The sequence below is a fragment of the Saccopteryx bilineata genome, chromosome 11 (genome assembly GCF_036850765.1).
Source record: "Saccopteryx bilineata isolate mSacBil1 chromosome 11, mSacBil1_pri_phased_curated, whole genome shotgun sequence".
Lineage (NCBI taxonomy): Eukaryota > Metazoa > Chordata > Mammalia > Chiroptera > Emballonuridae > Saccopteryx > Saccopteryx bilineata.
The window spans coordinates 81,088,748-81,103,756 of NC_089500.1; the positions used below are offsets into that span (position 1 = coordinate 81,088,748).

Consider the following 15,009-nt stretch of genomic DNA (forward strand, 5'->3'; position numbering starts at 1 on the left):
CAGATGATGCAGAGTGCTAAAGAATGTGTCACAGTGCGTTCACAGACCTTCCATGGGTTACAGAGCAGAAGCCAGCCTAAGTAGATGCTCTTCTTTGCTTTCTCAGGCCAGAGAGGCTTCCTTCCCTGCCTGCCCCATTGGGATAGATGTGAATATGGAGGAGTGATTTGAAGTACAAATTAAAAGGACAATGAGATGTAAGCTTTGGTTTCCTAACTGAGCATTTTTTGCTCCTACTGGAGGTAACATGGTCTAAGTTATAGAGAGAAGCAAGATTGTATCTCTCTGATTGTCCTTACTCTGGTCCTACTTCTTGCTGAGAAGTCATCCCTTAAAGTCGCAAAACTTGAAAATTGGCATCTGTAGACATAATGCTGTGCAACTTGACTCATCCAATTAGCTAGGTCCCAGCTTTCTGTTATACAGGTAAGTCTGGTTCTATCAATAGAGCACCACTCTTGCAAAGCAGTTGAGCTCTAAACTCTGCTGAAAGCCCATATGACAATACTATTAAACACAGTGAAGAGGAGGAGCTTCTGCATACATATTAGGGAACGGTAAGTGAAAATGTGGCAAGCTGGCAAGACCCACCTGCCTGCTCCAAGCCTGGGTGGATACTGGCCAAAGACTTTCCTTTTCTGGAGTGAGGAGTGACCTCTGGGTCTGGCAGGCTAATTCTTCACTCACCAATCCCTTAAGAGCTAAACGGACAGAAAGAAGGATGGGGCCACAATGCCACCTCTCCTGGTAAAATGTTCACACAGTTTGAAGAAATGGGCACAGCATCCTCAGGACTGACCATTGGTCCTTGAAGAAAAGCTGGTTCCAATTACACAAGAACCCCAAGAACCCACTGAGGAACAAGGCAGCAAGAATGAGGAATCAGCATCATCCCCGGAGACCAAAAGAGGGGAACCACTTCTTAGAGCCAAAGAAAAGCTAAGACTTAAAATCCATCCTTTCTCCCAAAGATGCAAGAGGGTAGGGGCTGTACCTGCTGCCTTCCTGGCATGTCTGTTGCCAGGGAAAAAGCAGGGCATAGTGTTCTGACTGAGCTCACACCTGATGTACAGAGGAGTAGGGAGGGAGAAGGCAAGGCTCTGTTCAAGTCCAGAGGTTCCACCCAGTTTCTTTCTGCTGTCAACACTAGACATCTTGTTGTTCCACCTTCTAGAATGTAGATGAGGACCCACAGGTGAACATAAAGCTCTAGCCTTAAATCTGGGTATTTTTGCTTTAGAGAATTGAAAGATACTGAGACTCTTCCCAACAACACTGAGGTCCGAGTCAGGGTGAGGGTGAGGGACATAAGTTATTTCCTGCGGGCATGATGCCTTCGGGAATGACTGTGCTCCCGACTCTTTGGGGTTTTGGGGTTTGCACCAATGGAAAATGAAGGGGCTGATGAATTGAAAGACCATTTCCCAAAGGAGCCCTGGGCAGGTGGAGAGGAAATTCCAAAGCCAAAGCTACTACCTGTCTTATCTGGCCTAGGGACAGGGATGCTCTGAGCTAAGGGGGCCATAGAGGGGTCCCCAAAAATAATCTTTCTTGCAGAAATGCTGGCCCTCCCCAAGGCAAAAGGGGTACTCTGGCTGGTGACACCTTGGATGTTCTGACTCCCGCCTTTTCCAAACGGTATGACTGTACCAGAGGCCCCACTTGCTCTTGCTCCAATGGAGAACACTCCAGAGTTAGAGCTCATGTCTGGGACAGTCCTGCTGACCCCGGACGCTTCCCAGTCCATAGGGGTCACTAATCCCCCAAAGGCAAAAGGTCGTGGGGCTGTGCTGCCAAACACAGAGCCACAAGCTCCACTTTTGTGAGTCTGGGTGACCACTTCAGAATGAGTGGAACTAGGTTGACCAGGGGGAAAACCTGCTGGAGTGCTGCCTACATGTGGCTGGATGCTGGCAGAGATGTGAAAGGTGGAGGCTGAGGGTGTCGACACCCCAAAAGTTGACTGCGTGGGAATGCTGAAGGCTGGCTGAGCTGGAGTTAGGGTTGGGGATGCCACTGCTGAGTTTCCAAGAGTGGAAGAGCTATTAAAGCTTGGGCCAGGGGCTGGTTGGGGGGGATCTTGCTTTTGCCCATCTGCAGCCCCAAATGCAGGCTGAAGAGTGGCTCCTAAGGATACTGATAAAGGTGGTTTTGAGCTTGACCGCAAAGGAACTGCGAGTGCTGAGGCCAGATTGGAGATGCCGGATGACAGTGTGGGTTGGCTCGTGGTTATGAGGGCTGAGTTCGCCACCGAGCTGCCTTTGCCCTTAACGTTAGCAGTGCTTTTACTGGGGGGTAGCTGGACAGCACTAAAAATAACTTGGCTAAAGATGTTGTCTGTGGTTACCGTGGGAATGGTAGAATGCTGGGGAGGTGGGAAAACGAGGCCTGTGACCGGGGAGAAGCTGGTCCTGAAGGCATGGGAAGCCCCAAGGAAGGAAGTGTGAGAAGTGGAAGGGATGGAGTACGTGTTGTCCATGGTGCTGGTAACACCCACTATACCAAAATCCAGAGGTGGCTTGAAAGAAGAGTCTTTGGATGTACTGGCTGGGGTGGTGGGCATGGCTACAGAGGTAGCCTTGACCAGGTCATGGGAGAAGTGGGTTGAAGCAGGTGGAGTTGGAAGAGAGGTCTGCTTGTAAGACAAAGGAGCTGTCATGGGCATAGTTTTAATTAGTCCTATGCTGCCAAAGATGGGCTTGAAGCTGGGCATTGAGATGCCTGCAGGTGAATATGCCGCAACTGTGACTGAGATTTTGGAAGGCAAGGCATCTCCAGTCTCACTGTTGGGTAGTGGCCCCAAACTAGGTTTTGATGTGGGGTCAGCAGAAGTTGCAGCGGGAGGTACAGATGCAGAAAGATGGTGAGCTGGTCTCACCATTCCAAACAAAGTCCTATGTGTAGAGAGTGCTTCGGGGTTAATGGCAGGTGGGTCTGGGAGCCTGGCAGACCTGTCAGCCTGACAGGTGGGAGGTGGCTGTGTAGTGTCAGTGACTGGTGCTGTGGTAGAAACAGGGGATGGAAGGGTTACAGTAGCTGAGAACTTTGAGTCTGAAGAGGGGGCTGCAAGGGCCTCTGATTGTGAGCAGCCTTGTGGGGCCAGCAGGCTGGGTGTCTTCAGAGGTGAGTGGGCCACACTGATTCCCTCTCCTGTAGACTGTGGGGAGACCAGTGAGCCTGGAGCTGCCACCTGAGGATTTGTGCCCTGGTTTGGAGCCGTACCTGTAGAAGACAGGGTGAGAGACAGGGAAGGCAAAATAGCAGACTGAGTGTCAGGGACAGGGTGTGTGGTGACCTCTGTTGTATCTTTCCTGGTTTTGTTGCTCCATTGGAGTCCAGCTTTCATCCTTAAGACCAGGTTCTCAGCAGAGACTGCATAACCAAGCTGGGAAGGTGGATTCAAGGACAACAAGGTCCCAGGGCTAGAGAACAGCCATGGAATCTGCTCATTTTGCTGTCCAGTGCTGCCAGACGCTGCTGGGGACTCCTCTGATGGCAGTGGCACTGGAGAGTGACACTGATGACCTTTTTTCTTTTTTACTGGCCACTCTGGCATCTGGAGGGATGCATAGGGAAAGCTTCTCTTCCAAGGCTTAGAGAAATTTCTACAAGAGCTATAAGAGCTTGTAATAGCATTTCTTTCTGAGCTGAGGGTGCCACCTGTGTGCGAACTGGCCAAGGAGCTCACCAAGGAGGAAATGGGCCTCTTGTTCAAGCTGTGGTCTGAGCTCCTGGAGTCGAGGCTTCTCTTCAGAAGCTCAACACTGGGCACAAAGAAAGTGAGGTCTCCACTTTTCATCAGAGGCTTAAATGTAGATGGTCTGTCATCTAGACTCCTCTTACTGTCCAACCTTCCAGAGGACAGAGACGGTGGTTCTTCCAACCTCGGACTCTCTTCTTCGCACTCTCTGAGGACCCTGAGCACTGTCTCCTTTGCACATAGATCTGGGGGCTTCTCGGAGGGTGAGGGATCAACAACTAAGCTGATGGCTTGTGCTGCTGATGTGGGAGAAAGCCTTCTCTGCTCGGGAGGATTGATCTTGATGGTCACCGGGCTCCATTCTGCCCTGGGGTGCCGAAGAGACCAAATAGTTCTCTTGAAGTAACTTTCCCACCAGTCTGAGGGATGAGGCCCCCCAATGGAATTCTGGGGCTGCCTCATGGGAAAGCGCCTCCAGGCCTCATTTACTACCCACGAGGTAGGGTTGGTGGGGTCCCAGTTCCGTGGCCTTCTCGCAGGTCTGAGCCGCGAGGCAGGGTGGGCGCGATGGACGTGCTGAACCCGATGGACCTGGTGAAGGGCCTGAGAGAGCCGGCGGATTACTGGCCTCTGGGACAGATCTGTGCGCCTCTCTCCCTGGGATGGCGGGGGTCCCGATTTGCCCAAGAAACTGCCCATGCAGAGCAGTGAGGCGGCTCGGCGACTTTGAGGACGATTTCAGCCTCCAAGGTTTCGACATCTGCCGACTCAACCGAGTCCAAGTGCGCAAGTTTCGGTGACGGTTGGGATCCCGGCGCGAGGAAAGTGCTAGGGGTCTCGGTGCGCTTGAGACCCACAGGCCCCGCGACCGGAGGTCGCGCTGGTGGGAACAGAGGCACGCGGGGCCTCGTCAGCTCTGTAGGCTCTGCTATTTGGAGGCCTAAGCTGTGCGCTCCGATGGAGCGCAGGTCTGGGACCATCGGGCCGAGGTCACCTCGTCTCATGGAGCGTGCGCCGCGTTTCAAGGAGTTGGCTACTGCCAGGCTCACGGTACTTCCTGGGTCCCTGAAGTCGGATGGAGGGGCAAGGACTGGAGCCCCGACGGTGCGGCCGTGCGGCTGATGGCCGCCGTGGCGAAACAGCCAAGGACACCGGAGGCCCAATTGGCTGGTTCTCCTTTCTTGTTGCCCTAGCCTTTCTGCAGCCAGTAGGTGCCAGTCATCTGCCAGGACGACAAGCTCCAGAAGCAGCTACCAATTGGCCTCATTTAGGGTCGCCTCCCCGAGGCGCAATCCGGGTCGTCCTCCCATTGCTGGCCCTTTGAGTCCCGCGGGCCCTCAAGCCCCGAGCTCAGTCCACCCCACCCATCTCACCACTCAGGGCCTCACCTGGCGCAGCGCGGGCCGGAGCTTCGGGAGGGGAGCAAAGCAGTGAGAGACGTCCGCACCCGCTTTTGGAACTGAGTGAGTTTTGAAGGGAAATCATTTTCCGAGGACCTTTCATGAAAGAGTCGGATTCAATCAAGTGCCAATTTTACCGTTATTAGAAGGAACTGTTTTAATAATCTTTTAAAAGTTCTTTGTTTTTGAAATCATCAGAATGTTAGTCACCCAGTTGACTCTGGCTTACCAAAATGTTGAACTGCAAATTAAATGAAATCTTGTATTTGTATAAAAATCAGTTATTTAGTTTCTTCACAATAATTGTATCCAAGTTAGCCATCTATTCCCCCCTCCTTTTAAATAATCTATTTTCTCATTTTAAGGAGTATGTCCAAAAAAGTATTTTATTGTTTTTATAGTAAATAATCATAGCCAACCTATTCTTTATTCAGCACGTTATTTTTGTAGCCAGTTTTTCCCTTTTCTTTTATCTATTTATTTATTTTTAGTAATATTTTGTATATCAATTACACTTAATATTTCACTGTTATTTAAATTGACTGCATGCATTCATTCCATTTTCTCTACAGAAATATGTAAGTGGACTTACAGTGGACTCATTCAGTAATGACACCATAGGCTCACAGCTGGTCCCCGCATAGTGAAGACAGACAGTTCGGGGGTTCTAGGTGCGCTCGACGCTGACTCTGCTTTTCATCTGCGTGGAATCGCTCGCCTAGATGCGCTTCCCCACCTCCCTGGCCCCTTTCTCGGGCGGAACGACTTTTCCTGGCTGAAAATCCTTTCCCCTAGGCCGTTCATGGGCGGCTGGAGGGGTGACCGGAGGGATGTGGAAAGGCGCTTCTCCTCCCCTGTCGTGGAGGGTCTCCTCGCGTGGAGGGTGCTGTCTTCGGTCCCGCCTGGACGCGCTACCGAAGAGCAGATGCGAGTGAAAGAGCGAAAGGAAAACCCTCCGCCCAGGCCGGATGTTTTTGATACTTTAGTGACTTTCCTTTTCTGTCTTCTTTGCCTTATGGTCATTTCTTGCGCCCTTCTCTGTCCCGCGCACGTCGGAGACCTGTGCTTCCACAACCAGATTGCTCCAGGCCACCACCTCCAGGCTGCCCTTTTCCAACCCGACAAAGTATCCAAAGTCGAACTTTAAAAAAAAATTATTTATAGGAGCCATTCGTTGCACAGAGTAGAACTGAGGGGATATTCCCGAGCAGCATCTGAGGTCGCAGAGCCACGCTGCGCCTCGGGGGAGCCGGTGATTTACGGCGAGGAGGACAAGCGCTGAGAGTCGCCAAGTCCAGGTGCGATTATTGAAAATCAGCAACGATAACGAATGCTGCGCATTAATTACCAGGGTGTTATTGAAGCCTCACCAAAATAGATAAGGTGAATCCCTTTATTGTCTACACTCATTTTGACCAACTCTCCCGGCACGCTATTTAAAACCACCTATAACGCGTGGCCCGGGGCTGTGCTCGGTCGAGTAGGTCTCCCCCAGGTTCCGACGGCGCCTTTCAGCAACGCCCGCGGGCGGCTCTCTGCGCATGCGCAGCGGGCACGGGCCGTACATGCCACGCCCTCTGCCTTCTCTGTTCTGTTAACGGGTTGTCTGCTTCTGGAGCCTAAGTCCAAGTGGCTGATCCGCGTCGACCCGCCCGGCATACTGTCCAGGAAGGACCAGGGCTCTGAATAGTGTCGGGAAGCTTGGCGGATCCGCGCAGGGGTTACCTGTTTATGCCTCCGGCTTCCCCACATCCTACACACTCATGTTCCGTGCAAGCGCGGTTCCGCCCAGCGAGTGTCCCGACGCTGGGCGGGAGGCGGCCGGTGAGTGGGGCGCGCAGGGCTCTGCGCAGTGGTCTTGTGGGGAACACTGGGCTCTCTGAGGAGACGTGCGGGGGCCAAGAACGACTGGCTGCGCATCGGCCCGGGGCGCCTCTACGGCTGGGCGAAGGTCTCCGCGCGCAACGCGGCGCTGGCCTCGCGGGCGGGCTGGCCGCGTCCGTGCCGCACCGACGCGGGTGCTGGTCCTGGGGCGCCCCAGGGAGATGCGTTCCGCTCCTCTCCAGCGGGCCCTCGAGGAGGGCTTCTGCACCAGGCAGTCTGCCAGGCACTGTCCCCAGCCAGGGGACATGATCGTCCCTCTCTGAAGGTCGATTCCTCTGTGCAAAGGCCCCAAGAATCAGGCAGCCCGGAGAAGAATCAGGCAGGTGGGAGATCTGCTCCCTAACCTAAAGGACCTGCTTTCTTCTGAAAGACATGGTTTCTTCTTTCTTTAGTGAGAGAAGGGGAGGCAGAGAGAGACTCCTTCATGCGCGGGGACCGGGATCCATCTGGCAAGCCCACTAGGGGGCGTTCCTCCATCGCTCAGCAGCCAAGCTCTTCTTAGTGCCTGAGGTGGAGGCCATGGAGCCCTTCTCGGTGCCCCAGACCAACTCACTCCAATTGAGCCATAGCTGCAAGAGGGAGGGAGGGGGGAGGGGGAGAGAGAGAGAGAGAGAGAGAGAGAGAGAGAGAGAGAAAGACAGAAGTGAGAGGGGGAGAGGTGAAGCAGATGGGCGCTTCTCCTGCGTGCTCTGACTGGGAATTGAACCCTAGACATCCACACGCGTAGTGGACACTCTACCACTGAACAAACCAGCCAAGGCCAACATGATTTCTTTATATTGAAGGGAGGAGGGAAAAGGGAGAATTCTCCCCAGATTAGGAATTTCTTATAAGAGGAAGTGGTGCAGTTAAAGAATTTCAGGCCCTGGCCGGTTGGCTCAGTGGTAGAGCATCGGCCTGGCGTGCGGGAGTCCCGGCCAGGGCATACAGGAGAAGCGCCCATCTGCTTCTTCACCCCTCCCCCTCTCCTTTCTCTCTGTCTCTCTCTTCCCCTCCAGCAGCCAAGGCTCCATCGGAGCAAAGTTGGCCCGGGCGCTGACGGGCGCTGAGAATGGCGCTGTGGCCTCTGCCTCAGGCGCTAGAATAGCTCTAGTTGCAACAGAGCAACACCCCAGATGGGCAGAGCATCGCCCCCTGGTGGGCGTGCCGGGTGGATCCTGGTCGGGCGCATACGGGAGTCTGTCTGACTGCCTCCCCGTTTCCAACTTCAGAAAAATAAAAAAAAAAAAAAAAAAAAAAAAAAAAAAATTCAGATGGTTAGGGACAGGAGGAGGCCAGCACTGTTAGGGCTGGAAAGTTAGTCACATAAAGAGCAGGTGGTGCTTGCTGGTGCCACAACACTTTGTGACCACTGGACTTGAGAGCTTTGGTAGGGTCACAGTGTCTGTAGAGCAATAAGGTGATGCAGATAAAGAAGTATGAGGAATAAAGGGGGGAAAGAGTAAAAGAGACGTAATGTTTCACACCATGGTGGAGGAATCCTGGCTGAAACCTGGCTAAGGTTATGGCCTTAACCGTGTGGAGAACATGACCACCTGACCTCTGAAATATATCTGGAGGCTCCCTTGACACTTTTGTCATATCCATCAGTCCTCCCCTCCTCCACAGCCAGGAAAAGAATGCATCTGTCCATGCCGTGGAGCAGTGGCTCCTGAGAAGCCTCTCAGATCCTATGAGAATGTCTTGAACGTACCCCATCACAATTTTAAATTAATTCATTTGAGGTAAGCACAGCAATAATAGAATCTCCTTATGTCGTGTATGACATTCCTTGTTGTAAATGCTCTGCCATGTTTTAACTTGTAGCATTCACAGAAGTTTTTTGAGAAAAGATAGGCAAGCACCAGTAAGGCCATTTTGCAGTGTGGGACCAGGTTTTCAGAAAGGTGAGTGACTTGCTGGGGGATACACAGCCCTGTGGTGGTGGAAGAGTTAGCTGCCTTCTGTTTTGACCCTCAGGAGGAAGTAAGCTATACCCCTTGTGAACTTACACCCCTTGTGAAGATATTGACAAAGGTGCTGAACTATAAGTCTCAGATCATCTAGAGAGTTTAGAGAGAGTTTGGACTTGGCCCATTTCCATCCCCCGTACCTTTTATTATGAAAGAACTAGGGACTTACCCAGACATAAATAGATGGTCTGTTGTCCTTTTCTTTGTATCTGGAAGGAGGTGGAATAAAACCTGTTCCCACCTTTGACCAGAGAGAACGCCAGGAAGAGGGAGAAGATAGAAAGACAACTGTCTTTCTCACTATTAGATCCACAGCCCACATATATTAAGGAGTTCTTTCTTCTTTTCTGAAAGTTATATCATTTTGCTGAGCAGAGACCTGTTTCTCTTTTTGTAGAACTTCCCTTCTTAGGTAAGTCTGCGAAATTCTTCCCAGACTTCTTCCCTTACAAGACTGCTTCCAATTTGCATGCTGTCTGCTCTTAATGTCTTCCACACTCCCTTATTCTATTTATTTTTAGGCAATTGAAGATCACAGCATTCTTGGCCTGTTTCTTAAATGGTTTCAACTGAGATATGGATCTGAGGATCTCCCAGGTGTCTGGGGACTTGAAAGAGTCTGTTCATTCTACTCTCATCCTAAGTCTAGGCAGATGGCATGTGCCTCAGAGTTGGGACCTAAAATTAAATCATAGCTTTGAACCAAATCATCTAGTCCTCATGTCTTAATTTTACAGATGAGGGCATATATTTCCCCCTGGTTTTTATATAGCGACCAACAGAGTTATGCCCCAAATCCAGGTTACTTGGTGAAGGCTTACACCACGGGGTCTCTGATGTAAAACTGATTCCTGCCAAGGTTACCACTTGCATTGTGATGGCCGGGACTTTAGTGGGGGCTGGCAGGCTTTATCCTTAGGTTACACAGGTAGGGCTTTAACATGTTTGCATCTCACTGCAGCCTCTCAGGGTAGTCACTCTCTAAGCCTCCATGGCACGGTGGAGTCAGGATCAGGCCGGTGCCCTGTGGTCAAAGGAGTTTAGTTTCCTGGTAATTTAGGGGCCACAGGAGTAGAAAGTGTGACTCGACTGTTCTTTCCCTGCCTGTTGAGAAGCAGTTAAGTTCTGTGCAGTGATTTTAAGTCCAGGATTGATCACTTCGCCTTGAGTGTGCCTGTCTGTCCCTTAGTTCTTGATTTGTATTGTGGGACTGATAATAGTGCCCCCTCATCATTGTAAGGCATAAAGATTTGCAAAATGCTTAGAAAGAGCAGACTCAAAAGTAAAGATACAAAGGATGGGCCAATCCAGCAGGAAGGCCAGTTCCCACAAAGCATGCAGCTGGATTTTACTGCAAGGTTCTAAATAAATGAGAAATTCTGTCCCCTCAGTTAACCCAGCCCTTTTCCAGAGGCTGCATCTCCAACTTCTTGTCTTTTTTTTTTGAATGTAGATACTCTCCTCAGTGGGGTTTTTATGGGTCCATCATTTGTGTGACATATGCAGACACATACTGCATGATACAGTTATCCATGTCATGAGCTTATTTGAAATGCAGAAACAACTACATTTTGGTACTCTTATACTGTGCACTGTATATGCATTAGTTGAACTATAAATAATCTTGTATGAAATTGGCACATTTTACCAATCATCAAGACAGTAATAAGCATGAGAGTGAGCCCTATACTGCACACTGGTTATCTGCTCTGAACTCTGTCCTAGTTTATCTCTGGTCAGGCTATTCTGCCTACTCTGTTTGAATGGTTCTAGTGTGAGGATTTAAAAAAAATCTCCAGATTTCAGATCTTCCTGGTTTCCCTTTGCTTTCAAAATCCTAGACTTTTCCTCAACAATATCTCTTCTTCAAGGTGGAATGTAATATGTAAAAAGGTATTAATGTTCCACAATGTACAAAATTTCCATTTCTCCCACCTCACCTTTATGATGGGTGTTCTCAGATCTTCAAGGACTTTATCTGGGGACAAGAACTTGCTTTGCAGGCTTTATTATTGATTTCACTGAAATGGTGAGCACGTCCTAACAACATTAAAAGAAAAAGATGTTTCCTTGATTTTCCAGTATACAGCAAAACTGTGCAAAATACCTTGTTTTTACATGTCAAGGAGTGTTAGGTTCTAGCCTCAGCTAACAGCTTTTTTTGAAACTCTGGCCAGATAAGGGACATTCTTTGTCTTGTGGGCAGCCCCCCAGTCAATATGACAACCAAAAACTCTCACAAATTCCCAGAACTCTCCCTAGGAGGCGGTACTACTTCCTGGAGGACCGCTGTAAATAAAAGAAAGAAGTACCCTGACGAGGCATCTACAGAGGCTCTGGGATGCTATAATGTAGGCAGGCCAATCCAGCAGGAAGGCCAGTTCCCACAAAGTATGCAGCTGGATTTTACTGCAAGGTTCTAAATAAATGAGAAATTTTGTCCCCTCAGTTAACCCAGTGATTGGCTTTGTGTTCCCTGTTTCCAGCCGAAAGGCATGTTCTGGGCAAAGCTGGACACAGCATCATCATGTTGCTTTGGAGGGGTTCTCCATGCATGGCTTCTTGCCAAATGTCCTCCAAAGTTCATCTCCACATCTGGGAGGTCCCCAGTCTATGAGACAAGAAAGACAAACAAGAAACTTCCTGGTACTTCCTCTGGCTTTGCCCATTCCTCTTCCACTGCCCCCTTTATTTTCTACCCATATAAAGTTGCGAATGTGTGTGAATTGCAAATTGTCTTTTTCCTGCTGGTTTATTTTCTTTGCTTTTCACACTAGACAAAGGTGATGTCTGCACTTTAAATATATTTCAGAGAGGGAGATTTGAACGGAACCAAAGCATCACCTCCAATCAGGCTGTTTCTGAGGAATGACAGTTTTCAGGGTTAGCAATGGAAAGTCTCAGAGGGAATACCACCCAAGGCCTGTGAATGAAGAAGCCTGTGAAGGTGAGGGCCTGCTATCCAGGCAGACAGAGTGTGCTGTACTGAAGCAGTCTTCCCCTGGGAAACAGCCATCAGAAGAGTGTCAGTGACTCTCAAAGAGACTGTCTCTGGGGAGAGAGGCCTGGAATCCAGTGAATTTAGTCTAAGCTCAAAACTTAATACACAGCCTGACCAGGTGGTGGCGCAGTGGATAGAGCGTCAGACTGGGAAGCGGAAGACGTAGCTTCGAGACTTCAGGGTCGCCAGCTTGAGTGCGGGCTCCTCTGGTTTGAGCAAAAAGCTTACCAGCTTGGACCCAAGGTCGCTGGCTTGAGCAAGGAGTTACTCGGTAGACTGAAGGCCCGCGGTCAAGGCACACATGAGAAAGCAATCAATGAACAACTAAGGCGTCGCAACGAAAAACTGATGATTCATGCTTCTCATCTCCATTCCTGTCTGTCTGTCCTTATCTATCCCTCTCTCTGACTCTGTCTCTAAAAAACAACAACAAACAAACAAACAAAAAAACTTAATACACAGCAGGAAACTCCAAAGAGAGGTCGATTCTTCACATCTAGGAAAAACTCCAAAGATGATTCAAACTTAATTAAACACCAAAAACTCTTCCCAGAAAAGAAGTCTTGGAAATGCAATGAATGTGGGAAAGCCTTTAGTTACCAATCAGATCTTTTTATCCACAGTTAAACTCATGGTGGAGAAAAACCTTTTGAATGCAATCCGTGTGGGAAAACTTTTAGCCCAAGTACACACCTGATTGAACATCAGAGAACTCACACCGGAGAGAAACCTTATGAATGCAGTGAGTGTGGGAAAACTTTCAGCTGGAGTACCCACACCCACCTTGGTCTACATCAGGATCCACATTGGAGAAAAACCATATGAATGTAGTGAATGAGGAAAAGCCTCAGCTGAAGCACTGACCTCAGTATCAGCAAACTCACTCTCAAGAAAAACCTTACAAATGTAGTGAATGTGGGAAAGTCTTCAGTGACCGTTCAACCATAATTCAGCATCAACAAATATACATGGGGTAGAACCCCTATGAGTGCAGTGAATGTGGAAAAACTTTCAGCTGGGTCTCATCCCTCACTGAACATCAGAGAGTGCACACTGGAGAAAAGCCACGTGAATGCAGAGTGTGGGAAGGGCTTTGGTCACTCATCCCTTGCTATTCACCAGAGAACTCACACCGGAGAAAAGCCTTACGAGTGTAACGACTGCGGGAAAGCTTTCAGTCAGAGCTCAACGCGTATCAGACACCAGCAGCTTCACACTAAAGAGTGACATCTGAGCTCTCATGAATGTTAGCACAAGAAAACACTGCATAACCTCTTGCAGCTAAAAAGAAAAATATGTGTTTGAATTTCCCTTCCCTACTAGCTGGCAATAAGCCAGTTTCAAGCTAGCCTTCTTTCCTTTTTGTAAACTAAATGCTTTAATAAGTGGTCCACATAACAAGGAGATGATTTCAAACACCTAACATCAATCTAATATTCTGGAGAGCTCCAACCTTAGAGTATACAGCTATCTGACATCTTGCATCTCCTCACCTCTTCTCTTCATTCCATGGGGCTTGGCTCCCTGAGCAGCTGGTGAACTCCTTGTTTCCCAACCACATCAGCCTGTTTACTTAAAGAGGGAATCGTGTGTGTGTGTGTGTGTGTGTGTGTGTGTGTGTGTGTCTTCATGGTTCCTGGAGCCAGTTGCAGAAGAGGAGCTGGCTTCAGACTGAGACAAAACACCACCAGTTTGGGGATAATAGTGTTGAGGCAAATTCAGTCTCTGGAATTACAAGGAAGATTTTTCTCTTCTTCACCTTTGTTGCTATAGCATCTGTTTCTCAAAGTATAACCAATAATTCTAATGTGCCTAATTAACCCTAATGTTATTTTATCTCATCCTTACTAAGACTGTCCTAAACTTTTACAGACATTTAGCTCTGCTATTATCTTGCTGGGGGAAAGTGCTGCCCTATTTTTTAAACTTGCTTACAGACTTCATGAAACCAATTTCCTCTGGCTCTGATTCTCACCAGTCTTATAATACTGATCTCTCAAGGACAAACTCAGTGCCTGTTTGGCCATCCTTTTCCTACATAACATTTGTAAAATTGGCACTTTTGGCCACTTTATGCCTTAAATGTTGAGGTTCTGGGGTCTCGTTTTCCTACCTTGCAGCATTTCTCTGATTAACAATGATTAGTCCTGTGACTTTGGGCAGTGGTTGGACAAGAAGAATCTCAATTTCAGCACGTCATAATATGAGGTTATTTGATTGGATCATAAGCTTCTTGAAGACAGAAATCTTTACACCCATAAAAGACTATGATTTTCAACTGGTGTGCCAATTTTAAAACATGCAGTACCTGACTATTTAGTCAGGGGCACTGACTTCTTTTTCCCTTAAACTTTCGAATAAAAAAAAAAGGTAACAGCCAACAATACTAGTCGTCTGGTGTGAATGGATTACAATTATACCTATTTTCCTTGTCAGATCAGCAATTTTTATTTATTTATTTATTTATTTTTGCTGTGCCTCAGAAATTCAGTAATTAGTTTATGTGGGTTATGAGGTGAAAAGGGTTGAACGTTGCTGTTATAAAACATCAAAAAGTGCTGCAAAGTGGTTAAATGCCCTGTAATTATTGCTTACTGATTCCTCTTTACCCCAGGTAAACAGTCAGCTAGAGTTTATTTGAAACAATAGTTGATTTCGCTGTTTCTACTGCTGCTGCCAAGTGCTCTGGTTGCTTGGGCACAGATTACTATTGTAGACACAGTGTTGATGCTCTTGTCTCCCTGCCTTTGGCTGCCTCACTAAACCACCACTTTGTTCAGAAAGAGTCCACAGGAAAAGTCCAAACTGTTCAACTTCAGAGGCCTTCCATGGTTGGAACTATTTACTTCCCATTACTCCCTCATACGTGTAGGCAGGTCAGTCCTTTGTCTCAACTACTTCTTACAACTTGGCTTCTTCTCGGACTATTCCATAGCTTCCATCCATGCTAATAAGAAGCCCTGCTCAAGGCCTGCCTCCTCTGTGACACTTTAAGACCCCCACCATCTTAGAAGTCCTTGGCAGTCACGATTTCCATTATTCTGATTAGCACACTTTCTTATGTTGTTCTCT

The 15,009-nt window shown here is 48.6% G+C and overlaps 3 protein-coding genes across 3 annotated transcripts in view; 1 reads left to right on the top strand and 2 right to left on the bottom strand.

Annotated features, from left to right (window-relative positions):
- Positions 1-1,312: 1,312 nt before the first annotated feature.
- Positions 1,313-4,399, bottom strand: POM121L2 (POM121 transmembrane nucleoporin like 2). The gene has a single exon (XM_066247049.1). The coding sequence runs from the start codon at positions 4,397-4,399 to the stop codon at positions 1,313-1,315; it is 3,087 nt and encodes a 1,028-aa protein (XP_066103146.1).
- A 6,529-nt stretch (positions 4,400-10,928) lies between these two features.
- The window catches only part of ZNF184 (zinc finger protein 184), a 28,238-nt gene continuing 24,157 nt past the window's right edge, over positions 10,929-15,009 (bottom strand). Inside the window, exon 6 of the mRNA XM_066247051.1 lies at positions 10,929-11,547. Coding sequence (XP_066103148.1) covers positions 11,462-11,547 — 86 coding nt within the window. The 3' untranslated portion in view covers positions 10,929-11,461. The remainder of the gene's footprint in view (positions 11,548-15,009) is intronic.
- ZNF391 (zinc finger protein 391) lies at positions 11,827-13,242 on the top strand. The gene is given in 7 exon segments (XM_066247067.1): positions 11,827-11,854; positions 11,857-11,934; positions 11,937-12,055; positions 12,403-12,731; positions 12,733-12,801; positions 12,803-13,015; positions 13,017-13,242. Coding segments are annotated over 7 exon segments (984 nt in total). The 3' UTR covers positions 13,165-13,242.